The 26,386-nt window shown below is 37.7% G+C and overlaps 1 protein-coding gene across 1 annotated transcript in view; it reads right to left on the bottom strand.

Annotated features, from left to right (window-relative positions):
- CDH1 (cadherin 1) overlaps positions 1-26,386 on the bottom strand; it is a 61,358-nt gene continuing 34,972 nt past the window's right edge. Inside the window, exons 3-16 of the mRNA XM_074200624.1 lie at positions 23,368-23,615; positions 19,103-19,246; positions 18,809-18,964; positions 17,374-17,518; positions 15,268-15,443; positions 14,307-14,435; positions 12,320-12,502; positions 11,857-12,101; positions 10,246-10,391; positions 8,763-8,987; positions 6,520-6,750; positions 5,954-6,084; positions 5,209-5,352; positions 1-1,312 (exon numbers count right to left, since the gene is read on the bottom strand). Coding sequence (XP_074056725.1) covers positions 1,103-1,312; positions 5,209-5,352; positions 5,954-6,084; positions 6,520-6,750; positions 8,763-8,987; positions 10,246-10,391; positions 11,857-12,101; positions 12,320-12,502; positions 14,307-14,435; positions 15,268-15,443; positions 17,374-17,518; positions 18,809-18,964; positions 19,103-19,246; positions 23,368-23,615 — 2,513 coding nt within the window. The 3' untranslated portion in view covers positions 1-1,102. The remainder of the gene's footprint in view (positions 1,313-5,208; positions 5,353-5,953; positions 6,085-6,519; positions 6,751-8,762; positions 8,988-10,245; positions 10,392-11,856; positions 12,102-12,319; positions 12,503-14,306; positions 14,436-15,267; positions 15,444-17,373; positions 17,519-18,808; positions 18,965-19,102; positions 19,247-23,367; positions 23,616-26,386) is intronic.

Genomic DNA, 26,386 nt, shown 5'->3' on the forward strand with positions numbered 1-26,386 from the left:
TTTAACAAAATTTTTTAATAAAATTTATAAAAATGCACTTCCATGGGTTTAATTTTGTCATCATGGATCACAACTATCTTCCACACCCACACGGTACAAAATTTAAAAGAACCTGACCAGTTTCATTCTAGAACATCATCAAAGACTGCTTGTCAAAAAAACAAGACATTTCAGGACCCAACAGATTGTTATTTTGCAAAACAGGAGCACCAAAACTCAATGGCCAGTTTGACAAAATGTTTCTGTTGTATGTGGCAATCAGTCTAAGTTCTTCCAATCAGCACCTCTACTGCTGGTCTGATAAAAGGGACTTCTCCCTTTAAACCACTTTAGTCTATCTCCAAGAAAGATATTTGCTTGGTTAACTTAATTTTTCTTGTTATCTGTGAGTTTGTTCAGGAGACATGACCCAAATTAGATACTTGGGAAATCTGTGCAGAATGCTAGAACTTTCTAAATCAACTGTTTAAACTGTAGGACAATTCCTGGAATTCTCATCCCCTACAATGAGTTAAAGCTTCCTTCCTTTAGGACAAACACCTATTAGAGAAGGAAGCTTTAAGAATACCAGTCTTTAGTGGCTGTATCAGCAACATTTCCCTGATTGGTGCATCACTATTTCATTCTATCATAAGGAAAAAAATCCAACCATTCCTATTTTTGGTTAGTTTTCTGTGACATCTCTCCAACACAGTTCCACCAATAACGACACATGAACCTGTCTCCCTCCATGAACTTGAAATCTGTAGATTGGGTACTGGTGACAAAGGAAAACTTAGGAACATTGTGATATCAAATTTAAAAAATCCTGTTTGCACTGTCCTCTAAGAATGGAAAATGGTCGCTGAAAGCTTTTACCTGCTGAAACCTTCACTTTTACAAGAATTTAAAGATAAGGGGTTGGCAATGAGAGCAGAGAGAATTGATACTAGCCTTAAAAAACAAAACTAACTTTGTAAATTCACAATAATCCTTATCTGTGTTATGAGTTGAGAGAGACAGGGATAGAAAATTGATCTACCAAGTGTCATCCCCTTTCTGATGCCTGGGATGACAGCCCCCAGAGGCTGTGACTTCATCTTGTAGAGCCCAGGCTCTGCTCTTAGTCATCCTCCCCTCCGCCATACATGTCAGCCAGCTTTTTAAAGCGATTGCCCCATTCATTCAGGTAATCATAATCCTGGTCTTCATCTGAGCCAGAAGAGTTCAGGGAGCTCAGGGAGGCCGCCTCTGAGCCACTTCCTTCATAGTCAAACACCAGCAGAGAGTCGTAAGGGGGTGCTGTAGGATCACTGTCAGCAGCCTTCAAGTTCTACAAAAAAAAAAGGGGGAAGAACAGATTTTGTAGTCAAAAAGACTTCAAGCTCATGATCATTAACGCATGTGGACTTAGCCTGTCAGGGTATCTGGGTTTAAGATTTCGCCCTTCTGTGGTGGGGGGGGGGGTGCAAAAAAGAAGACCTAATATACACAAAGACAAAATTTACAAAAGACATTAATTAGACATCTCCTAATACTATTCTGCTGTGGGAAATGATGAGCAGGATGCTCTCAGAAACACCTGGATAGACTTGGATGAACTGATACACTGAAAGGTATAGTAAAAGAATCAGTAATATTGTACCATGATCACCTGGGAATGACTTCAGGCAATACAATGACCCAAGACAACTCTGAAGGCCTTATAATGAAGAATGCTAGCCATCCCCTGAAAAAAAGAGCTGATGGTATCTGAATATAGATTGAAGTATACCTTTCTAATATTTCCTTTATTGAGGCTTTTTTTAAATTTTTTTTTAAGTTTTTGCAAGGCAATGGGGTTAAGTGGCTTGCCCAAGGCCACACAGCTAGGTAATTATTGTCTAAAGCCAGATTTGAACTCAGGCATTCCTGACTCCAGGGCCAGTGCTCTATTCACTGTGCCACCCACCCATCCCCTATTGAGGCTTTTTTTAAAGCTGTGTTTTCTTTCACAGCTCTACTATTATGGAAATATTTTACAAAATTGCTTGCTTTCCATTTACAGATGAGGAAATCAAAGCCATCCATAGTCATATAAAAACTGATCTAAATCATTACTGATTAGAGAAATACAAATTAAAGCACTTCTGAGGTGCTACCTCACATCTCTCTGACTAGCCATTATGACCAGAAAAGACAATGATCAATGTTGGAATAGATATGGGAAATCTGGGGTACTAATACATTGTTGGTGGAGTTGTGAAATCATCCAACCTTTCTTGAGAGCAATTTGGAACTATGCCCAAAGGGCAATACCCTTCAATCCAGCAATACCACTACTGGGTCTATACCCTGAAGAGATCATGAAAAAGGGTAAAAACATCACTTGTACAAAAATATTCATAGCAGCCCTCTTTGTGTTGGCAAAGAACTGGAAACTGAGTGAATGTCCATCAACTGGGGAATGGCTGAACAAATTGTACTATATGCTATGGAACACTCTTGTTCTATTAGAAACCAGGAGGGACAGGAATTCAGGGAAGCCTGGAGGGATTTGCATGAACTGATGCTGAGTTAGATGAGCAGAACCAGAAAAACACTGTACACTCTAACAGCAACATGGGGGCGATGATCAACTTTGATGGACTTGCTCATTCCATCAGTGCAATAATCAGGGACAATTTTAGGGTATCTGTGATGGAGAATACCATCTGTATCCAGAGAAAGAACTGTGGAGTTTAAACAAAGACTATTACCTTCAATTTAAAAAAAAAGTTATATTATTATGTAAATTTTTCCATCTCTTATATTTTATTTTTTCCTTAAGGATATAATTTCTCTCTCAACACATTCAATTTTGATCAATGTATAGCATAGAAACAATGTAAAGACTATCAGACTGGGGCAGCTAGGTGGTACAGTGGATAGAGCACTGGCCCTGGAGTCAAGAGGACCCGAGTTCAAATCTAATCTCAGACACTTAATAATTATCTAGCTGTGTGTGACCTTAGGCAAGTCACTTAACCCAACTGCCTTAAATAAATAAAATTTTTAAAAAATTTAAAAAAGATTATCAAGACTGCCTTCTTTGGGGGGGGTAGAAAGTGAAACTGGGGGAAAATTATAAAATTCAAAAACAACAAAATTGCTTGCCTTCTCAATGAGGAGAATGGGAAAGGAGAAAGAATTCGGGACTCAGTTTTAAAAATGAATGTTAAAAATGGTTTTTATTACATGTAACTGGGGAAAAATGAATTATTGTAAAATATTTAAGTAAATAATAAATCATCTTTATTAAATAATTGATAAGTGCTTAAATCAATACCCCACCCAAATAAAATAAACATGCTCCTAATTCTCCTTCTAAACAGCTAAAGAGGAAGAGAGAGGGCATTTATTAAGCACCAACTGTGTGCTAGACATTATGCCAATAAGGGCTTTACAAATATTATCTCATTTTATCCTTACAACTGCTAAGGGTTATTTATCACCCCAATCTACAGTTGAGGAAACTGAAGCAGATCACAGAAGTGATTTGCTCAGGGTCACACAAAGCTAGTAGGTGCCTGAAACTGGATTTGAACTCAGGATTTCCTGACTCCTGGCCCAGTGCTCTATTCACTGCACCCCCTAAGCTTTCCATAAAGTAGAGATACCTAACTTCAATGACTGCTGTGCCCTCTTGCAAACCTTTTAAGGGAGAAGAGAAGAAGAGAAGATCATCCTTAAAAAGTACGATAGACTCTCCCTTTCTAGCAAAAATTGGGGCTCTGGGTGTGAACATCAATATTTTTGTTTTTTAGTTTTTGCAAGGCAATGGGGTTAAGTGGCTTGCCCAAGGCCACACAGCTAGGCAATTATTAAGTGTCTGAGGCCGGATTTGAACTCAGGTACTCCTGACTCCAGGACCCGTGTTCTATCCACTGCACCACCTAGCAGCCCCATACTATTTCTGTGAAAGGTCTTAAGTAATGAATTCTGAGAAATTCTGGAAAATCCCAGTTATCCGAGATATATGTTCATAAGGCCCAGTAAGCTTATGGGAATTGCCAAAGGTCACACAGGTCAACCCAGGTCTTCTTAACTCTAACACACCTACTCTGCCATCTCCCTCTGCGGTATTAAACTAAACCAAGTTGATACTGTGGCACAGTAGATTGGGGCCATAAGACCTGGGTTCAAATTCAGTTTTGGTTATTTAACTTGACCCCTGAGATTTGGTATTCTTCATATATAAAATGAAGGAGTTAAGTTACAAGCAGTTCTTATCAAGACAGCTAGGCTAGCTCAATGATTCTGAATTCAAATGCAGCCTCAGAAACTTACCAGCTATGTGAACCTGAGAAACTCACTTAATCATGATTACTTAAAAAAAAAAAAGCAGGGGCAGCTAGGTGGTGCAGTGGATAGAACACGGGTCCTGGAGTCAGGAGTACCTGAGTTCAAATCCGGCCTCAGACACTTAATTGCCTAGCTGTGTGGCCTTGGGCAAGCCACTTAACCCCATTTGCCTTGCAAAATCCTAAAAAAAAAAAAGCAAGAGCTCTTAACTTTTCTAGTCTCAATCTGGTGAGCATTTCTAAGAATAATTACAAAGTCAGCCAAACGTTAGTGAAAATAAATCAGATCTTTTTTTCATCTAACTTCATGGGTCCCTGGGACAGATCTAATGGTCCTGTCCTAGCTCAAATTCCTGTTGTCTAGCCATACCTACCCTCATCTCATTTGTATTCATCTTTTCAAACCTAAACACTGACACTAGTTAAGTTTCACCATCCAATTTGCTCTGTCCTAAACACTCAGGATGTCTGTGTATCATAACTATCAACAAACATTCCAGTTTGGTACTATCTGAAATTTTGACAGGTGTGCCCAAATTGGACCATCAGCCAAGGCATGATTAAAAAAAAATGCTAAAAGGAATAGGGGCAAGTTTCCCAGGCAATCCCCCCTTGACCCTACACTATACTCCAGTTTATGGTGAATGAATATTTTGATGCTTCTAAATTTGAGGAATTCTTATTTTTTGCCATGCAGACTTTCTGGAATTTTCTAAAGCTGATCTGAAGTTCAAAATACCCATTAAAATGAGGAAACTTTGAAGTCTTACATAAAAAGGAGAAACTATGGAAAGGAGGAGAGGAGACAGCTTGGGCCCTCCTCTTTCCCTTCCTTCTTCTTTGCTATAAAGACAATTGCTAAGTTTAAACACAGATTACACTATGGTTCTTAAGCTTGTTCTGTTACCTCATCAATGAAATTGCCAATTTCATCTGGATTTGCTGGGCGAGGGCGATACTGGGGGATACTCATGAGTGTTGGTGCCACATCATTACGAATTACTTCTGGTCGAGCATCCAGGCCCCGGTGCAGTTGACTCAGATCGAAGTCCTTTACAGGAAAAAAGTAGAAAACAAACGAAAATACCAAATTATTAGCAAAGAATAACCCTAAAAGAGACCAAGTATGACAATGGTAAACTTTTAGATTATAATTTATGGATTATTCTGGGGAAGTTTTCAGCAAGAAATAAAAGGGTACACCAATTTAGGGCATTAGAAAGTTATTATTATAATGAAGATTATATATGTGTGTGTGTGTGTGTGTGTGTGTGTGTGTCTTATATATTATAATTAGGATATATATATATATATAAATACCAAATGATTGGTGCTGACTTACTGTTAAATGTTTGTGTGTACATTTCTAGAGGTAGTACCATGAGATAGAAAGAGTCAGTAGAAACCAAAATTTAAATCCTGCTTCTCACAAATACTAGTTATGTGAGTTTCTATCACCTCATCTGTCAAATAGTACAGTACTCCACCTACATACTATCCTCTTAAGAGAGGTATTGGTGGCTAAATGTGATTATGTGCTGTAAAAATCTTCATAAAGGCATTGTAAGGTGATATAGGGAATAGAATAGAGCACTGGTTCTGGGGTCAGGAGGACCTGAGTTCAAATCTGATCTCAGACACTTAAAACTGACCTGGTCTTCTTCTCCACCTCCCTCTTCATCATAATAATAGACATTATCCCGGGTGTCATCTTCAGGGGGCAGTAAAGGTTCTTTCACCCCAGGCTTTCTTCGAATAAAGAGGAGCAGGAGCAGCAATAAAACTAAGTGACAAGAAATGAGCCAATGAGAAGGAAGCAAAGAGCATCAAAGAATAATGAAGTGACAAAAAAGGTCTAATACAATCAGAATCTGGTCTAGGACAATCTGAGAGGACCATGTATGAGAATAGTTAAGGATGCTCTTAAGAATTATGAAATTAGGGCAGCTAGGTGGCGCAGTGGATAGAGCACCGGCCCTGGAGTCAGGAGTACCTGAGTTCAAATCCGACCTCAGACACTTAATAATGACCTAGCTGTGTGACCTTGGACAAGCCACTTAACTCCAGTGCCTTGTAAAAACAAACAAACAACCTTAAACACATAAATAAATAATTAAATAAATAAGGCATTTGCTTGTTTCTTGACTTAACTCAGAGGAAATGAGTATATGAAGTCTGAGAACTCACAGAAGATAGCAGCTATTAATTGTCCACTTACGCAGCAACGCAAGGATTCCTCCAAGTATTCCCAGGATCACTGGTACATCCACACCAGTCTGGGCAATCACACCCATCTTGGAGCACTTGGATACAACGCCTTCACAGTCACATACGTATACTTCCAAGGTGGTCACCTGATCTTTATTCTGGTTGTCTGTCAACTTGAGATTTATCTTGTGTTCCCCAAGTTCTAATTCCTTCTTTGGGCTCAAAAGCAGAGATTCTCTCGCTATTAAAAAAGCAAAAGAAATACAGTTCCCAACATAAAAAACTGATTCATGGACTTTCTGAAATCTATACTCTTAGGAGCTGAAGACAGACATTAACAATCTTTGTTCTAGAGTCAACTATGAAAGGAACTGACCATATTTTATTGTTGTTTGTTATGTGCTCCTAAAGAGCATGAGATCAGGGAGGTAATACCATGACATGCAAGTGAGTTGGATTTAAGTGAGGGATGTTGTAATCATACTTTGGTGAAACAGAAAAAAAAAGCATGAAAGGGTTCTAATCATAGTTCACAAAATTTTAGAAACTGGAGGGACTCTAGAACTTAGGTAAGGAATCTAACCTCTTCACTTTACAACTGAACAACTTGGGACTTAAAGAGAAGTGACAGGGGCAGCTAGCTAGGTGTCACCGTGGATAGAGCACCAGTGCTGGAATCAGGAGGATCCAAGTTCAGATCTGGCCTCTAACACTTAATAATTACCTAGCTGTGTGACTTTGGGCAAATCAATTAACCACACTGTCTTACCTAAGAAAAAAAAAAGTCAAGTGACTACTTGCCTCCAGAGTGTGACCACCATTGAAATGGTGACATAATTGGAACCTACAATCTAGAACATTCTCTCCTATCTTAGCTCCTTTGAGCTCAAAAGACAGAGTCAAGTCCTGTGTTATGTTACACTATGGGGAGGGGGATGGTAGAAGAATGTGGGGGGGATTTAGGGAAAGGAGATAAAACAGGATGGGTATAGAATAATGCAAACATTGAAAAAGTGGTTCCTATGTTGGTTTTACTTTGTAACAAGGGAAGGCAAATATGTAGGTAGGTGGGCCAATCCAAAATTTCCACAGCCATTTCTATTTAAGAAGAAGTCTTCCCTACTATTATTACTATTTTATTTTGGTTTTTTTTTTCCTTTTTTTTTGGTTTTTGCAGGGCAGTGGGGTTGGGGTGGCTTGCATATGTCACACAGCTGGGTGATTGTTGGGTGTATGGGGCTGGATATGGGCTCGGGTGCTCCTGGCTCCAGGGTTGGTGCTCCGTCCATTGTGCCACCTGGCTATACCTACAATTATTACTATTATTTTTTTAATTTTAATTTTTTCTCTCCCCTTTACTTTATTGCTCAAGTGAGTCTATATTTTTTGGGGGGAGGGGGGTATTTTGTTTACTCTTAAACAGGAATATTTTATTAATGTATAAAAACATTATTTGTACAAAATGAGAATAAATAAATATTAAATATTTTTAAAAAAGAGTCTCCCCTCAGAATATCTCATTTTGGGGTGACTAGGTGGCACATTGGATAGAGTACTGGCCCTGGAGTCAGGAGTACCTGAGTTCAAATCCAGCCTCAGACACTTAATAATTGTCTAGCTGTGTGGTCTTGGGCAAGTCACTTAACCCCATTGCCTTGCAAAAACCTAAAAAAAAAAATCTCATTTCTCAGCTGGCTACTTTACTCTGCGATTTCTCTGCCTGATTCTTTCACCATACCTCAGGAAGCTCCATGTTTGGGAAAATCTCATAATCCTAAAATCTCTTCAGCCTGGGGACTCTTCCTTCCCACTTAGTTGTTCTATTTTCAGTTCAACAAATATTTATAAAACACCACTTTGTAGTATGTTTCAAGAACACAAAAAAACAGTCTCTGCTGAAAAGGATCTTACAACACATAAAAGAAAACTGAAAAAATGGGGTTAGGGTGCCTGAGGACATAAGCCATTGAGGGAAAATGGAGAATTAATTACAAAAACTTAAGGCAATCTGCAATGTGATGAAATTTCAGGTGAACATCTTATTCTGGGCGAGCCATAATAATCCCAAGTGGAAACCAAGCATCTTGAGGGCAAAGGTTTTTTTCCTTTTTTTTTTTTAATCTGTACTCCCAGGGCTTAATCCAGTATTTGGCACAAAGGAGACACTTTATTATAAATGGTTTTTGACTACTATTAACTGTTGGAGACAGAAATTGAAAAAAACATGTCTGATGAAGAAACTCTAATACCTACCATCATCTCTATAATCAACAGTCCAGTTAACACTAGCTCCATGTGTTAATTCTGCAGTGAAGGGGGAAGTGTTTGGTGGAAGATCTGGATCAATAATATTTATAATCTGAGGCACTGGATCCCTCTGACAAATGTCCATCTTTCGAGGGTCTGGTATTGGGCCATTATCATTCACGTCAGAGAGAAACAAGAGAAGGGTTCCTGTGCCTGTGGCTGCAGGAGAACCTAAGGAAAAAAGTAGAAAAAGATCTTAGCTGGACAAAGTTAAGAGAAGAAATTCCACTACCTCAATTCAATAACTTAACAATGGATCCTAATTACTTACTTTCCTCCTTTCACTAAAAGTCTTTCGATGCCGTCTACTCCAAACACCCCAGGAACTATCTGCCCAATATATGCACCCTCCTACAACAAAGCATGCTCACCTCTATGGTCATACATCTCCCCCATCCTAAAAGATTAAATGATATAACTTGGATTTCCACACTGATTTCACTTAATTCCTTCTTTAATGAAGGAAGCAATATTCCTATTATTTGAGAAAAGATTTTGGAAGAACTTAAAAATGTCTGATTATCAGAAGACATTTCAGAAAACCTATTGTTGTAATGGGATATAATTTCATTATAAAAAAACTTAAGTAGGGGCAGGTGGGTGATGCAGTATATAGAGTATTGGCCCTGGAGTCGGGAGGACTTGAGTTCAAATTCAGTGTGTGACCTTGGGAAAGTCACTTAAAAAATAAGCAAAAAAAATCATCTTAAGTATGACAGATTCAGGATATCTGGGAGGATTAGCATGAAGTGATGAGGAATTAAATGAACAGAACCAAGATGCCAATTTGTACAAATACCTCAAGGAGGTAGAGAAAAATATGGAAGGATCTCAGAATTTTGAGCCATACAGCTACAAATCACGAGCTCATGCCTCTTGTCTCTTGGCAGAGAAGTGATGGACTAGAGATACAAGGTAAAAGCATATATTCTCAGATACGACCAATACCAATGTGTTCATTTGCACTGCTTGATTGTTTATTTATTACAAGAGGAAAAGAGGGAAGGGGGAGTCAATGGGTAATGATATAAGAAAAAAAGGGGGGGAGAACCAACATTTAAAATACATAAAAGAAAAAAAGTTCAGAAGGGGCAAATTTAGTACTGCCATATTAAATTCAATTAAACCCCAACTACATAGCAGAATTTCTTGGTCTCATATTCACATATACATTGAAAATTCTTTTTAGGTTGAAATGTTTGCCCATTACTTGATCATAATTTTCAAAAATGCAAAACTAAAATAATTGAAAATATAATTATGCAACATGCTAATTATGTGGTCAATGAAATCTAAATCATCTCTGTTCTTTCAAAAACAAACAAAATCCCAACTCAAGACTACCTGGTGGATGCTTTTGGAGGAGTAAGAACTGGGGAGGGTAAAAGAAGAGAAGAGCAGAAAGCAATAAAATTAACAGTATTCCTACCATCATCCACAGCCACAATGACAGCTGTATAGGTACTATTCTTCACATATTCCAAGTTCTCTCTATCCAGATTGTCCTGGGTGAAAATGGTACCAGTCTCAGGATTAACCTCCAGCCAATTGGCCGGATCCCTCCACATTCGATACCTGAAAGGATTGTAGGGAATAGGTTATGTTAATTGACCCAGTCTTTACATGTAGATTAGCCCATTTAAACACAACCCCATAAGATAGCAAAGAAGTCCAAAGAGAAGACCTAAGGTTCCAGAGTTATTACACACATGAATCTTTCTCTCTAGACCTATAATTTCAGTCAGGGCAAGCTCCTCATTCACTCCATGCTGCTGGCTTTCACATCCACACCTCTGGAGTAGTAGAAAGAACAGAGAACTAAATGCTAAATGAATGCAAATAGGCCACCAGACCAAAGAAGAATCCATTTCTGTCAAATTATATTCATGGGCTTGTAAGTGCAAGTAATAGAGAACAGAAGGCAAGCTCCATCTCTGAAGAGTATAAAAAATCAGGGCCCATGAATCTCATCCTATAACTGGTTTTTAAAAGATGGATTCCCTATAATGAAGCATGCTACCCCTCACCTGACTGAGGTGATGAGTCTCACACAGCTGTCATGCAGGAATTTATTTTTGTGTGACTATATATATTTTTATTGGGGTTTTATTTTTCTTTCTCGTTGTGGGGGGGAAGAGGGGAGAGAAGGTGTATGTCAAAAATACATTGACTTCAATGTTTTTGAACCACTGTAAAACAAACACCACCTAATATTATACAATAAAGACTGAATTCCAATGTTATCTACCTAGGTTACACAATATGTTCATAAAAAACAAAACAAAAACTATTTCACTTATACCAGCATCTGAAAAGCATAAAACTCAATTGGCCAATCTACTCAAAATTGGTGCCTCTCAGACTGCTTATACCATAACTGCCTGAAAAATGCTTCACCAGATGGTTTATTAGCTTCAGAGCCCATAGGGTCGCTAAAGTTCAAGGAGATGATCTCAATAAGAAAGACAGAAATAAAAAGTTCAGCCTGAAATCTCATCCAATGGACAACCTCGAAAAAGACTCTTCTGGGCTTTTAAGGAGTAAAGAATAGAAGAACTAGGTGGCACAGTAGACAGAGCTGGGTCTGAGTTCAAATTTGGTGCTCCCTAGCTGTGTGACCCTGGGCAGGACACTTCACCCTGATTATTCCCACACCCAGGTACATAGACATACAAGCCACCAAATGAATAGTCTTTCCAAGATGCATTAAAAAAAAAAGTTGCAGAGTAATTCTAATAGACATTAACAATAACTAACAATTAAGGTTTGCAAAACACATTCAGTTATCATCTCATTTTACTTCACTGAATACTTGATAACTCAGATTTAATTTATTCTCACAAGTCTGTCTGGGGAGTAGGTTAGTAACTTCTGGAAAAAAGGAAACTCTAGGTATTTTTGCTAGGAAAACCCCAAATAAATTTTAGTGCTTTTCTGTCTTACAAAATTAAATCTATTAACACACAAAATAATTGGGTTCTCACATTGTATGTGTGTGTATGTGTGTGTGTGTGTGTATATGATCATCCTTCACTCTTACGTTATTTTTTGTGCCATAAGTTTGTCAGGATCCTCAGCAGTGTAGGATGTAATTTTGTCTCCCACTGTAAAATCCTCTGGTATCTCCACTCTCAAAACTGGTGGTATAAAAACAGGGGCTTCATTCACATCCAAGACATTCACAGTGACTGTGGCTGTGGAGGTTGGGAGGATGACAGCAAATGGAACTTCATTCACTACTGTTACATGAAGAATGTATTTCTCTTTGGCCTCAAAATCTAAACCCTGAAAAAAGAAAGGAGTAGGAAGAGAAATAATAAGATCAGCTTTTGGAAAGCATCATTTACATGGAAATAAAAATAATGACACTGATGACCACAATGTAAACCCACTATCACCAAATCTGCTGCTGAAAAATTCAAACAAGATAACAACCCAGGTTACAGGACAACCCAAGACCACTATCTCTTTTCTCTATCCATCTCACCATATCACACACAAACCTTGGCTGTTTTCAAAATTCCTTCATTGGTTTCTGGATCAGTGGTAACAGCAAAGAGACCGTTTTCATCATTTAGGACTGAATAGACTGCTCTCCATGCTGGGGTATTAGGAACATCTGCATCAGTCACTTTTAACCTCGTAATGACTGCATCAACTTCATTCTCAGGCACTTGACCTGTATACTGCAAAGCAAAGGAGAACCAGGTCAATTATGACATACTGAGGCTGAACATCCTCAAGCACTGAAGGTCTCATAGTGCTATTAAATCTGAGCACAATCTTCACAGAGAGAATATGAAAACTGCCCAAATGGATTCAAGAAATAAACCACAGCTGCAGTCTTCTCTGACCTGTTGGCCCAGCCAATGCTGCTTGGCTATTCTTTTATCTCTCCCTCTACCTATCCCCTTCTATGTGTTGTAACTTCTTTTAATAAATTTTTGTTTTATTTCCACCCTTGCTTTCTGGAGTCTGAATAATGATTCCTCATAGGCAGAACCAAACTACATAATGATGAGCCAGCCAAGGAGAAAAATTCCCTGCAGAGACTTGAGAAATTGGATTGAGCTCCATAGCTGTATGTCTCCAAGACCAGCCTCTGCAGGATGCCAACCAGCTGTGCCAGCTAATCATTCTCTGAAACCTGCCTCAATGAAGTCCTCACCAAATGGACTCTGAAAGGCCCAGAAGAATCTAGGTCCCAAATAATTCTGAAGGGAATGATACAGGGGAAAGATGAAGAGAATTGTGAATGTAGAAATTGAGTGGAGATGCAAATTGACTACCACCTACTCTTGAAATGTAAACTGACTACCACTGATTCATTGTTTAATGTAAAATTTGTATCCTGATCTCCTTAGGCTTCACTTTCTACCTAATTCCAGATTCAGCAAGGGGAAGGGAGTTCACCTTTTGCTCTCTGGATGAGAGGCAAGACATAAAAACCTGGGCTGGACTCCCACTCAAGGCTGCAGTCTTCTCTGGATCTGTTTGCCCAGCCAACTGCTTGGCTGTTCTTTTATCTCTCCCTCTCTTCCTTTCTCTCTACCTATTAAGAAGTTGTAACTTCTTAATAAATTTTTGCTTTATTTCCAAAAAAAAGAAGAAATAAACCACCCATAAATGTTAATGTCTGGACCAAAAAAGGAAAAAATATATAAATGTTAATGCCTGGATTAAGATACCTCTCATAAATTGAGGCTACTTCTGATAATCCCATAGAATCAAGTGGGTAGGAGCAAGGCTATTATTTAGCCTAACACCCACTTGAAACATGAATTGTCTTTACAATGTGAAATAATGGAACAAGGTTCAAAAACCAACTTGATCACTTATCACTTATAACCTTGGACTTCTCTGGGTCTTGCTTATCTTATCTGCCAATAGGTAACCTTTAAGATCATTTCCAGTTCTAAATCTATGTATGGACGCCTAAGAGGGTCATACAGGCTGCTCTTAAAAGTAGGGGAACTTAGGGGTGGCTAGGTGGCGCAGTGGATAAAGCACTGGCCCTGGAGTCAGGAGTACCTGGGTTCAAATCCGGTCTCAGACTCACACTTAATAATTACCTAGCTGTGTGGCCTTGGGCAAGCCACTTAACCCCATTTGCCTTGCAAAAAAAAAAAACCCTAAAAAAATAAAAAAAAAGTCAGGGAACTCACAAAAGGCTTCCATTTTTAAACAGCTCTGATTATTAGGAAATTCTTACATTAGTTCAAAATTTCCTGGGTAACTTTCATTTGTCCCAGTTCCTTAGAGCCAAGTAGAATAAATTTAAACCATCTTTCATCACAACAATATTGGAAGACATGGTTTGTATCATAAATGCATTTGTAATCATGTATATACACAGAAACACACACACACCCCACCCCCTTCTCCACTTTCAGTCAGTGAACTTCTAACTTTGCTGAGCTCTGTTGGCATTTCCATACAAAGCTATGGGAATAACCCATGAGTTATAAGCATGAGTGGTTCCAGGATTACCGTATTCGGGTTGAAGATAGGAGGGTTGTCATTTGCATCTGTGACTGTGATCACCGCTGTGGCTGTAGTGGTCAGACCTTCCCCATCTAAGTCAGCAGCTTGAACAATCAGCGTGTATTCTGGAATGCTCTACAAAACAAACACACACATGATCAACTTTGCTCACAACTTGCCAGATATTTTGGAAAGCTTTACATATGTCAATAAAGACACTCATATTTCTCTTTATTCTAATTATTTGAATTTTTTTAAATTTATTTAAGGCAACAGGCTTAAGTGACTTGCCCAAGGTCACACAGCTAGGCAATTATTAAGTGTCTGAGGTGAGATTTGAACTCAGGTCCTCCTGACTCCAGGGCCAGTGCTCTATCCACTATTCCAGCTAGCTGCCTCTTCCTTCTAATTATTAAGCTGCAAAGCACAAAGCTAGCAAAGTAAAGACAAATTGCTCTTCTAAATAAGCAAATTAATGGATCAGATCATCAACAAAGAAACTCATATTAGGGCTCAACAGGGATTCCATTTGGTCCTGGGGATCTAGGTCAATTGACAGACTCAAATACCCTGAATATTCAGATTTATCTCGCTGGATTTTAAAAAAAATCATAAATAATGGGGAGGCAGACCTAAAGAACAGAGCAGGGAAATTGGAGCACATAAAGTTTTTCTAACTGCTGAAGGTGGACAAAGAATGATTAAGCCTATTCCCAGTTCAGAAAAATGGCATCCATGACAGGTAGATCTAGTCACCCTGATGAAAGGTGGTGAGCAATGTTCTCATGGAGGTCAAGAAACTTTCTTTTCTAAATCATGATTTGCTCTGAGATCCTCTCCAAAGACAAATAATCACATACACCTATGGGCTTCAGGAGGGAGGGTCATTTGCCCATCACTTTTGGCTTAGAGACAGCTTTTAGAAACACACACACACACACACACACACACACACACACACACTGACCTCTCTGTCTAGACCAGTTGTGACCACACTGATGATTCCATTTTTCCGATTGATGGTGAACATACTGTCATGGGGTGCCTTGGGCTCCTGACTAAGAATGGAATAAGCAATCAGAGCATTGTAGGTATTCTCATCATCATCCTTATCGGTGGCTGACACCTGCATCACAGAGGTACCTGGAAATTTCAAAAGGTACTATAAGGTATCTAGGCAACATTCACCATTATCAGTGATATCCTTAAGTAAAGGCAAAAACAGAAAGTTCTGAGATTAGGTATACTGCTTTCTAATTCTTACAAATGGAAATTAGCAGATTTTATGTAATTTAAATTTGTATACATTAAAAAAACTAATGCAAAAAAAGGATTTGGAACTTTTAGGATCATTTTAAATTTTATCTGAAAGCTTTTTTATTAAGATCAGAATTTCAGGAGAGTAATAGACTAGAGTTAGCTTTCCTATCTTAGAAGGTTTGGGTTTCAGTTCTCAGAATGAATATCAAGACCCAAAAAACAAGCATGATGATGTGCGAAGTTTTGCTAGCCATTAATTGTTTGGAGATGAACATGAGTTTCTTGAGGGCACAGACTAATTTTTTATTAAAGTTCAGTAATTTCAGCTTGTGAAGGAAGCCCCATTGTAGACACTTCCTGCTCCACTGTAGCAACACTAATTAAGTTATACAGTGGAACTGAAAAGTTAAGCCTATAGTTACTTACAATTAGTATATCTCAAGGAGCCAAACTGGAACCAATAAATATCATATATATACACACACATATATATGTATATATATGAAAATTAATAAATACTTGCTGATTAGATGCCACTTCCTGTTGTGGCATCTAAAAATGAGAATTTCTCCAGCTAAATGGTGAGTTTTTAACCCCTCAATATCTGACCTGATATCACAAACTCTATTTTCCTGGGTTCATTGAGAATGTGCTACCAATTTTATGTTTTATTGTAACATAAATTTTAACTTCTACTAACAAAGGTATTTAAACATATAAATAGGAACATATTAAAAATAAATAAGAGAAATAAAAGCAAGTTTCATAAAAGTTCTCTGTACTGATTGTCATCCTAAACCAAAGGAAGGCAACATGATACGTGCTTAGCAGGCCACCAGAAGAGAAAGGGAAGATGTAGAAAAAGATGTGAACTTGGAATTTTTTTTGTTTGTTTCTCATGTATATATGTTCTAGTCACTTAAGCTCTTATCTCAACCAATTTACAGATTGGCATGAGATGAGGAAGTACTTATGGGGAATTCCTATCATAAATCTGGACAAAAACCAAAAATCAATCCATCCATAGATACAGATTTTTAAGCCAAAAGCATCTAATGTCCTTATTTTCATGGTACATTGACCATCCCTATGTTTTAACAGAGAATTATTGTATTTTCGGCCCTGCTATCTTCATCATTCATGCAGTCCCATAATTTTCTTCAATCATTCCTAATTTTGACTCTTAGGGCACAGTACTATCCCATAACAATCATATTCTTGTCTAATCCCCAATGATTAGGACACTGAATCAATTCCACTTTGTCTCACAATGACATGGTATGTCTATCTTACTAGTCATATTAATGTTGAATTACTGTGACATTTATCTTTGTCAATTTGATGACAGAATTGTTGGTTTAATTTACATTTTCTCCAGTTACCAGAAATCAGGAGGATTTTCTTTCATACAGTTATTGATTTAATATTTTTAATATATCTTTTATTTATTTTATTTTCCTGTTATTCAGTTTTGTTTTTTTTTTCCTCCAATGCATTCCATTTATGGAAACTTCCTTGCTATTAAAGAATGGTTCTTATTTTTATAAAATGTCATATAAAATTTGGATGTGAGGTTTATCAAAAACATTTAGAGCAAAGTTTTTTCCCTATTTTGTTTCTTTGATTTTGTTCTAGATGTTTTTGTTGGTGTTGGACATCAACTCTTTTAAAATTCAAAACCATCTATAATATCTTTAAATCATGAATTAATTTCTCTGGGTTTAAAGGATATAATAATTTTGAGTATGTTTTTAAATTACATTTAGATCACTGTTGTTTCATTTGAAATACGTCTTATTTAAAAAAAAATTACCTGGATGAGCTCCTTCTATCACAAACCCTTTAAAGACTTCCTGCGTAAACTCAGGTCGGTTGTCATTTTGATCTGTTACTCTAATCACTATCTCCATTGGATCCTCCACAGATTGCCCATTTGAAGACACAGCATGGGAGTAAAGCTGTAAATTCCAAATAAGAGAGTCACAAAGGGTCTGAGAATTAAGACATGGGGGAAAGGGCAATATAGATAGAGGGTCTACAAAAAGATGATATCTACTCTTCTCCTCCATACCAATTAAGCAATTAATTTTCAATATTTAAGTAATATTTCAGCTACCACTTTGCAAACTCAAAGCTAAGTTAGCCATCTTACGATAGAGCAGTAATATATTTCTTGGTGAATCAATTTCTACCAAATTTTTGACTCCACTACTCTCTCCCAAGGGCCTGATTCCTCCCCAAACATCTTGACTTAGAGGGGGACAAATAGAGAATTTCAAGGAGCTACGCTACTGTGAGAAGGAGGTATATCACTCCCCCTAGATATTGGAACAATATACCAGCCAGCCAGTCTAGGTAATGGCTCTGCCATCTCTCTTCTGTCTTACTGTACATGAAGAAATCTAGATCCTTTAAATGTCCTGAGGAGTGCCCAAGGTGCTTCTTCTTATTAATGGAATAATAACAATTTCTTCTCAAGACCAGATAGTCCATCAATTCAGGAATCTAATTACTTCCATAACTTGTAATGTTGTGATTATGTTCAGTTCACATCTAACATAGATCATAACCTCTTTATAACTTTATAAGAGAAATAAAAGGGGAGGTAAGAGAAATAGTGGGGGGGGGAGAAAGAGAGGGAAGGAAAGAAAGAAGGAGGGAGAAGAGGAGAAAGAGAGGTGAAAGGCAGAAAGAAAGGCAAAGGTGAAAAAGAGAAAGGGCAGAAGAGAAAGAGAAAGGGGAGGGAAGAGAAAGAGGGGAAGGGAAGAAAGAAGAAGGGAGAAGAGGAAAAAGGGGTGAAAGGCAGAAAGAAAGAGGGGAAGGGAAAAAAGAGAAAGGGAGAAGAGAAAAAGTGGGGAGAGGGGAAGGGAAGAAAGGAGAAAGATAAAGGGGGACAGGGGGAGAAAGAAAATTAAAAGGGGTAAGAGAAAAAGAGGGGAAGGCAGGGTAGAGAGAAAGATTAATTAAATGACTTGCATGGGTCAAATAGCTAGTAAGTATGATACAAGATTGGAACTTTCTGATTCTAGGTCTCATGATCTTGCTGCTATACCGCAATTTAAATTAGACTGCAATTACCTTGAAGGCAGGAGCATCTTTTGCCTCTTTTTGTATCTCCAGTACATTAATTCACATTTATTGATGAACTATTTGGTTAACTAAATAACAGGTAAATTCTAAATCGCTGACCAAAAATATTAAGAAAACCAGGACCACGATTCTACTGAAATGACTCTGGAAGAACTTACAATGTATTTTGCAATGTCTTCTCTGTCCAAAGGCGCTGTCACTTTCAGCATCCCTGATTCTCTTTCGATAATAAAGATCCCTTTTGGAGGTTCATCTGCTCCTGGGCCTGTGATGCTATAGAAAACTTTTGTTTCTTTATCTCGGTTGGATTTAATCTAAAGATAAAATAGAAACAATCTGTTGAGCCACAAGGATTGGAATTTCCTCAATTTCGCAACAATTTCCTTTTTAATTTTTTCATGGCAAGATAGCTCCTCCCCATCCCACCCTTCAAAAAGTACTTCCTCCCATACCTGAACCAAATCTTTTGGGAATGGACCTTTCTCATTCTCTGGGCAGCTAATGGGAGGGATAACCCAGTCTCTCTTCTGCCTCTTAAGACCAGGACGGGAGTCAGGAAACATCAGCACTTCCGTTTGTTCTGCTGGGACAGATTCCTAAAAGGACAGAAATTCCAAACAGCTGTCAATCAAGATGGAAACTAGAAGATTAACAATTCAAACTTCCAAGGAATAACAGGTTTTCTAGCTTTTTGAGTACAACCAAGCTTCTTCAATGATGAACATCCTAATAAGAATGGCCTTAAAGGTGCTCTAACTAGATTTTACCTACAGCTCTTGCTGTGATTGTGAGATTATTCCAAGACATTTATAAATACCCCCTTCTACCCTGGGAAAACTAGGACACAGCTAGGACATAAGCTTTTCTTCAGTTCTTTTTTGGGCTTCTTGAAGATTTTATCGTAACAAACATTAGATTACAACCAAGAAGACTTCAAATGAATGAATAAAAGTTGACCCTGCTATTGAATGTATCCAAACCAAACAATCCTGCCTATTAAATGGGGACAGAAAAAATAAATATGGTAAACTACAGAGAAAAAAAGTCTGAAGGCTGCTCTGTAGCTTCCCATTCTTGTAGAACAAATGCTTCTTTTATGGACACAAAATCGGGTGGGATAATGAACTCAATGGTCTTAGAAAACCATGGAAAGACATATGAATTAATGAAGACTGAAATAAGCAGAACCAAGGTGTTGCTGTATATATTGTTTTTGCTTTTGTTTTTTTTTAGGTTTTTGCAAGGCAAATGGGGTTAAGTGGCTTGCCCAAGGCCACACAGCTAGGTAATTATTAAGTGTCTGAGACCAGATTTGAACCCAGGTACTCCTGACTCCAAGGTCAGTGCTTTATCCACTATGCCACCTAGCCGCCCCTGCTGTATATATTAACAGCAATATTGTTTTAAGAATTACCTGGGGGGGGGGGGGGAGAGACTACACAACTAGGTATCTCAGTGGATAGAGCGCCTGCCCTGGAGTCAGGAGGACCTGAGTTTAAATCCAGCCTCAAGATACTTAATAATTACCTAGCTGTGTGACCTTGGGCAAATGCCACTGCCTAGCAAAAACAAAAAAACAAAGCAAAACAAGTATTACCTTGAGGGGCAAGTAGGTGGCTCAGTGGATAGAGCAAAGGCCCTGAAGTCAGGAGGACCCAGTTCAAATCCAGCCTCAGACACTTAATAATTACTTAGCTTTGTGACCTTGGACAAGTCACTTAACCCCATTGCCTTGCAAAAAACCAAAAACTAAAAAAAAAAAAAAGAATGACTTTGAGTGAATGCTATTTGACTATTATAAATACAGAAAATAACTAAAAAGAACATATGAAGATGCTATGTGCATCCAGAGAAAGAATTGATAAATAGATGTATAGTACATGCATACATATTTGGGTCTAATGGTAGCCATCTCTAGGGTGGGTGGGGGGAGAAAAAAATTACACAGTAAATTTGTTATATATTTAAAAGGAATAGCAAATTGTACATAATAGAATTTCAATTTCATGTGCAATCAGCTTTTTTTTATTGTAGTATGTTAGGTAATTGCTTGTTTTATTCCATAAATTAAAAAAAACTAAAACATTGGGTGGGGTAGCTGAGACACAAGTAAAGATGGTTGTAATTCAAGATTTTAAGGTCAGAACGTGGCTAAATATAATCAGAAAGTGACAAAAGTAAAGCCACAGAAAAATTACTTTTAGAAATTAAAGATAGGAGAGGCATATTTTGAAGTAGTTTCTCGCCTCCAAAAAGTTCTGAGAAGTTATGTTAGCAAAAATTTTAAAATATTCAAAAGATCAATTTTCATTTCAGAAGGGTAAAGAGAAAATCCCAAAGAACATAAAAGATTAAAAACAATATTGCTTTTTTTTAAAGGAAACAATTAAAACCAGTACATCAACCATTTCTACTTTCTCACACAAATTTCATAGAGATACAAATAATCTCTGTACAATTCAATTTTTGTATTCTTTTTTCTTTTTTTTTTTTGGTGCAAGGCAATGGGGTTAAGTGGCTTGCCCAAAGCCACACAGCTAGGTAATTATTAAGTGTCTGAAGCCGGATTTGAACTCAGGTGCTCCTGACTCCAGGGCCAATGCTCTATTCACTGCACCACCCAATTGCCCCAAATTTTTGTATTCTTAATGAGAAGGGAACAAGAACAAAGAAAATGAGACCTACCCAGATTAATATGGATAGATAGATAGATAGATAGAAAAGAACTAGAAATAAAGTTAGTACCAACCAATTATTTGAGCAAGTCTATGAAGGTAATGGAATACACTGTAAGAAATGACAAAAGGATTTAGAGAAACCTGGTAGGAATTGTATGGACAATGGCAAAATGTGAAATGAAAAGAACCAGGTAATAAAATTTATGCAATGTACAGAAAGAAAAACTGGAAGACTAAAGAATTTTGGTTAATGTAATGACTAACTAGACTTCAGGGTCAGAACAAGACATATATACACTGTTAGATATAGGCAGAGTGTGAGTTCGCTTTGGGTGACCATACTTATCTGCTGCATGGATGTATCGGTATGTGTATGTGAATAAAGGCCCATTGGGAGGTTGAAAAGCATTTATTAAGCCCTTACTTTAACGAACTTAGGAACTTAGCATTGTGCTAAGTTCTAGGGATCAACCCGAAAAAATAAATAAATAAATATATATATATATATATATATATATATATATATATATATATATGAGAGTGTTCATACCAATGAAATCATGACTCTATTAAAGTACCTAAGTATATTCTTTGACTTGGTTCAGCAGTAAAGTTTTTTAAAAGTTTTTTCTATTTCTCTTAATAATTGAGGAGTTAGGGCAGCTAGGTGGTACAGTGGATAGATCACCGGCCCTGGAGTCAGGAGGACCCGAGTTCAAATTTGGCCTCAGACACTTAGTAATTACCTAACTGTGTGACTTTGGGCAGGTCACTTAACCTCATTACCTTGTAAAAAATAACCAAAAAGACAAATCAATTAAGGTTTAAATTTTTAACCTTCCAAGGCTGCTCACCAGTTCAATATTATGCAAAAAATTCACCATTTTTCAAAATAATTCCTCATACAATTGATGCTTTGGTCATAGGGAATGAGTCAAACTGAAATACTGATTTATCTTCAATTTGTGATTCAATGTTCATGTGAAGAACAATGTATTTAAAGCAGAATATTAGCAAGACCTAGATAAAAAATCTTGTACTGGTACAGATCAATACTCTGTTTTTTTCCCATGGTGCAGAATCCTCAAGTATGGATGATTCAGTGTAGATCTGTTAGCACAAATCCATTACTATGACTAGAAAGAATTCCAAGGATATTCTATAATGGTAGATTAATCCTGTCACATTCCTAATGGCACTTCACTATGTGAAACAATAAAAGACAGACCAGCTAATAAAATTCAGCACATTCACTTAAATCCATCAAAAAGAGGTCAACCAGGGGCAGCTAGGTGGTGCAGTGGATAGAGTACCAACCCTGAGGTCAGGAGGTCCCGAGTTCAAATTTGACCTCAGACATTTGACACTAGCTGCATGACCTTGGGCAAGTCACTTACCTCCATTGTCTTGCAAAACACCCCCAAAATTTTTTTTAAAAAAATATAATTAAACAGCTAATTTATGGTTATTGGGGCAGCTAGGTGCTGCAGTGGATAGAGCACTGGCCCTGGAATCAGGAGTACCTGAGTTCAAATTTGTCCTCAGACACTTAATAATCACCTAGTTGTGTGACCTTGGACTTTTGTCTTGCAAAAAGAACTTAAAAAAAATTTGTAGTTACCTAAGTCAATATTTAGCCCACAGGGGATCTATTCCTATATTAATGTGACACTACTGGCAATCAAACTAGCTCTGTTGTTATTGCACATCTAGGATATTCCATCTCTAGCATCCATCACCTCCTAAAATTCCTTCAAACTCAAAAAAATCTCATATGAGATTTTTTGCCTTGTTGCCTCCTAACTCTCCAGGAATTTTGCATATTAATTCTTGAGTAAAAGTGGTTATCCTACAGAATGCAAATTTCTTGAAGGAGTGAGGCATCTCTAGGTTGGCTTCCAGTTCTAAATTCTAAGTTCCTATGAAGCTTAAGGCAAATTACAGAGGACTAATTATTTGTCCAGTATGGAGAATGAAATCAAAAGATTCTAGACTCAGGAGTAAAACACCCCCAAACTAAGACAGATGCTTCAACATACCTCTCCATGAGGATGGTGATGCTGGTGGTGCTGGTGTCGTCGATGATGTATCGACGTTCTCTTCAATGTCAGTCTGGTAGAGTGTTTTTTACCTTCAGCATCCCAGGCATAGATATTAAAGCTTGTTTCTAAATTATGGAGATGTACAAGCCTCTTGACAAGCACGACCCCCTCAATAGTCACTTTGAATCTTGAGTCCTCAGGATAATAGGCATTCAGTTTTTTTCCAGAACAATTTTCAAATTTAACTGCAAAGTACAAACACATCTGATAAGAACTTGTCAGCAGAAGGAGGCACAAATAGGTAAAAAGTGTGTATTTTTAAGTATCAAGCTATAGGCTTTCAATAGCATGTTTGAAATACAAGACTCTGAAACCCAAACTTTTTATGTTGTTCAGTCCTTTCACCATATCTGATTCTTTGTGATCCCATTTGAGGTTTTCTTGGGAAAGGTAGGAGTGGTTTGCCATTTCCTTCTCCATTTCATTTTACAGAAGAAGAAACTGAGGCATTGGGGTTAAATGACTTTGTGATGGAAACTAAGGGAGGGAACATTAGAAATGGAGTGGCTGAATAAATTATGAATGCAATGGAGTGCTATTGTGAGATAATAAATGATAAAAGGAAAGTTTCCAAGAATTTAGGAGAACATTTTTTAAAAATTCTCAAACATTTTTCACTTCCAGTTGGGGAGGAAAGGAAGAATTCATTATTAAATGTACTTTACAAATACTATCATATTTGATAATAGAAGAAAAAGGAAAAGGTAAACAAATGCACATAAATTGCTTTTTATAAAAATGACATTGACTATAAAATAATTTAAGTGGGAAGTGGGATAGGAGATTTCAGAACTTAAGGTTTTAAAAGTAAATGTTGAAACTTGGTTTTGCATGTAATCAGGGAAAAAAATAAAATGAAATACAAAAAAAATTATATTGACTTAAAGTGAACTTATCTATGTAAATGACATGTGATTTCACTTAGTGGATGAAAAGCTAGAATAGGAAGTCAAGCTCACCTCTGACACAAAATAGCTACGTGACCCTATCAGAGTCACAAATTCAATACTCAGGATGATATCCTCAAGACTCTAAATTTTTAAATTATTTCTAATCTACAGTGGTAGAATTTCAAGAGCTCCTGGTACCAAAGAAATCACAAAGCGGTTATTTGTTGTTTTTTTGAAGCGACAAATCTGAGATGCCAACATGCGTCCAAATATATATTAGTTACTTCTAACTTCTCTGCACTATAATTTCTGCTAAATAAAATTACTTTAATATTCTAATTCTAATACCCTTTCTGCTACCTCGTCAGGTGCTTGGACTTTGTTTAAAAAAGTCTCTAAAAAAGATTTGGTTGTAGTTCCCTTTTTTCCCCACTCGGTGTCCCCCTAGGCAATAGTTTGGATTCCAGAGCCAAAACTTAAAGAAATAAAATTTCCCTCACACATTCTGCTCCTCAGTATTTCTCTTCTAGACTCAAGGATTGATCTGACCCTTATATGGTACGACCACCCTCACTGTTGTTTTAGGACCAGTCTCTAGAGGTACAGAACATATGGCACCAAGAGAAATACTATAGAGGAAAAAATCTGATTTGAATCCGGGGTCTGTATCCCCTCTCAAAAGAGGGACTAATTTTTTGACATTTCTTGGGTCATGAGTCCCCTTTAGGAAACCAAGTAAAGCCTATATATCCACGTCAGAATTGTGTTTTTATGTCCATGAAGAAAACCAATAAATATGTGTGTGTGTATATATATATATGTTGCAAAGCACTGGGGTTAAGTGACTTGTCCAAAGCCACACAGCTAGGTAATTATGAAGCATCTTAAGCCGAATTTGAACTCAGGTCCTCCTGACTCCAAGGCCCATGCTCTATTCATAGAATTTTTTTTAAAATGTCCTTAACCTTGAGTTAAAAACCTTTATCTAAAGGTTCTCCAAAGCTCCATCTAATTCCTTCCCTAATAAATCTGCATGCAGTCTCCTTTAGAAATAACTTATACCCATTGCCTTGCAAAAACCAAAAAGTAAATGTTGTAAAAATAACTTATAGAAGTCAGAAACAATGCTTTGACTCCTATGTTAACTCTCAACTTGTCTATGGCTCAGTCTAAATCTGAATTCATTTTATTTCTCTGCTTTCTGGCAGAAGAGTACCAAGCCAAGAGGAGGGGCATTAGGTCCAGGGGAAAGTGGGCCAGTAGCTTTTTTAATTTAAAAGAAGCATTTGAGGAAATATCCCTGACAGAGGATGGAAGCATCATTCACAAGTGAGAGTTGCTGTATTAGAAAGGGCCAAGGGACTGTACCTAGTTAGCTTTCTCATACCAGTCAAGCCGGCTCCACCAGCTGATCCTTGCCACAACCAGAAATGGAGGGAAATGAAAGTTTGAGAGAATTCTTGTGGTTGTTCGATGATTCAGGACCCAACAGTCAATTAGGAAAGAATGTCACGCAAGCACCTTGCTATAATGCTATTTTTTGGCCTTAGTCAAGTCCCTGATCCATAGAAAAATGGAGAGGAATTTGGAAGCACCCAACTCTGCCATTTTTAGTCTCAGTCAAGGCCTCACCCCTTAGAAAAATGGAGAGGGTAGTAGCCTCTTACCCTGCCCCCCAGCCCCATGGAGAGAGCAGCCTCAACCGGAATTTCCAGATCCACTCTGGGAACCGCCCTTCCATGAAACCTGAACCTTTTCTGCTGATGGCCAGGGAGATAAGTCTGAAATAGGTGGGAAGAGAGGAGAGGCACTCCAAAGCTGTGGGGAAACTTTGATTAACCCTGACCCGGAGAGAGCAATAGATTCAAAAAGCTTCTGTACAGGGAGGCCAGCAGGTGCCTGGGCCTTCTCTAAAACTCCCAACAGTGATGGAGTCCATTGAGACCTCTTGGTCCAGGGATAGACGTGTGTGATTTGGAAGCTTAGGAAGCCTGATCTGGAGATTGGCCCCAAATGGGTCAATCATTTCATTCTACTCCGAGATTTGTTTTCTTCATCTGCAAAAT

This window comes from Macrotis lagotis, chromosome 1, assembly GCF_037893015.1.
Source record: "Macrotis lagotis isolate mMagLag1 chromosome 1, bilby.v1.9.chrom.fasta, whole genome shotgun sequence".
In the NCBI taxonomy this organism is placed as follows: domain Eukaryota; kingdom Metazoa; phylum Chordata; class Mammalia; order Peramelemorphia; family Peramelidae; genus Macrotis; species Macrotis lagotis.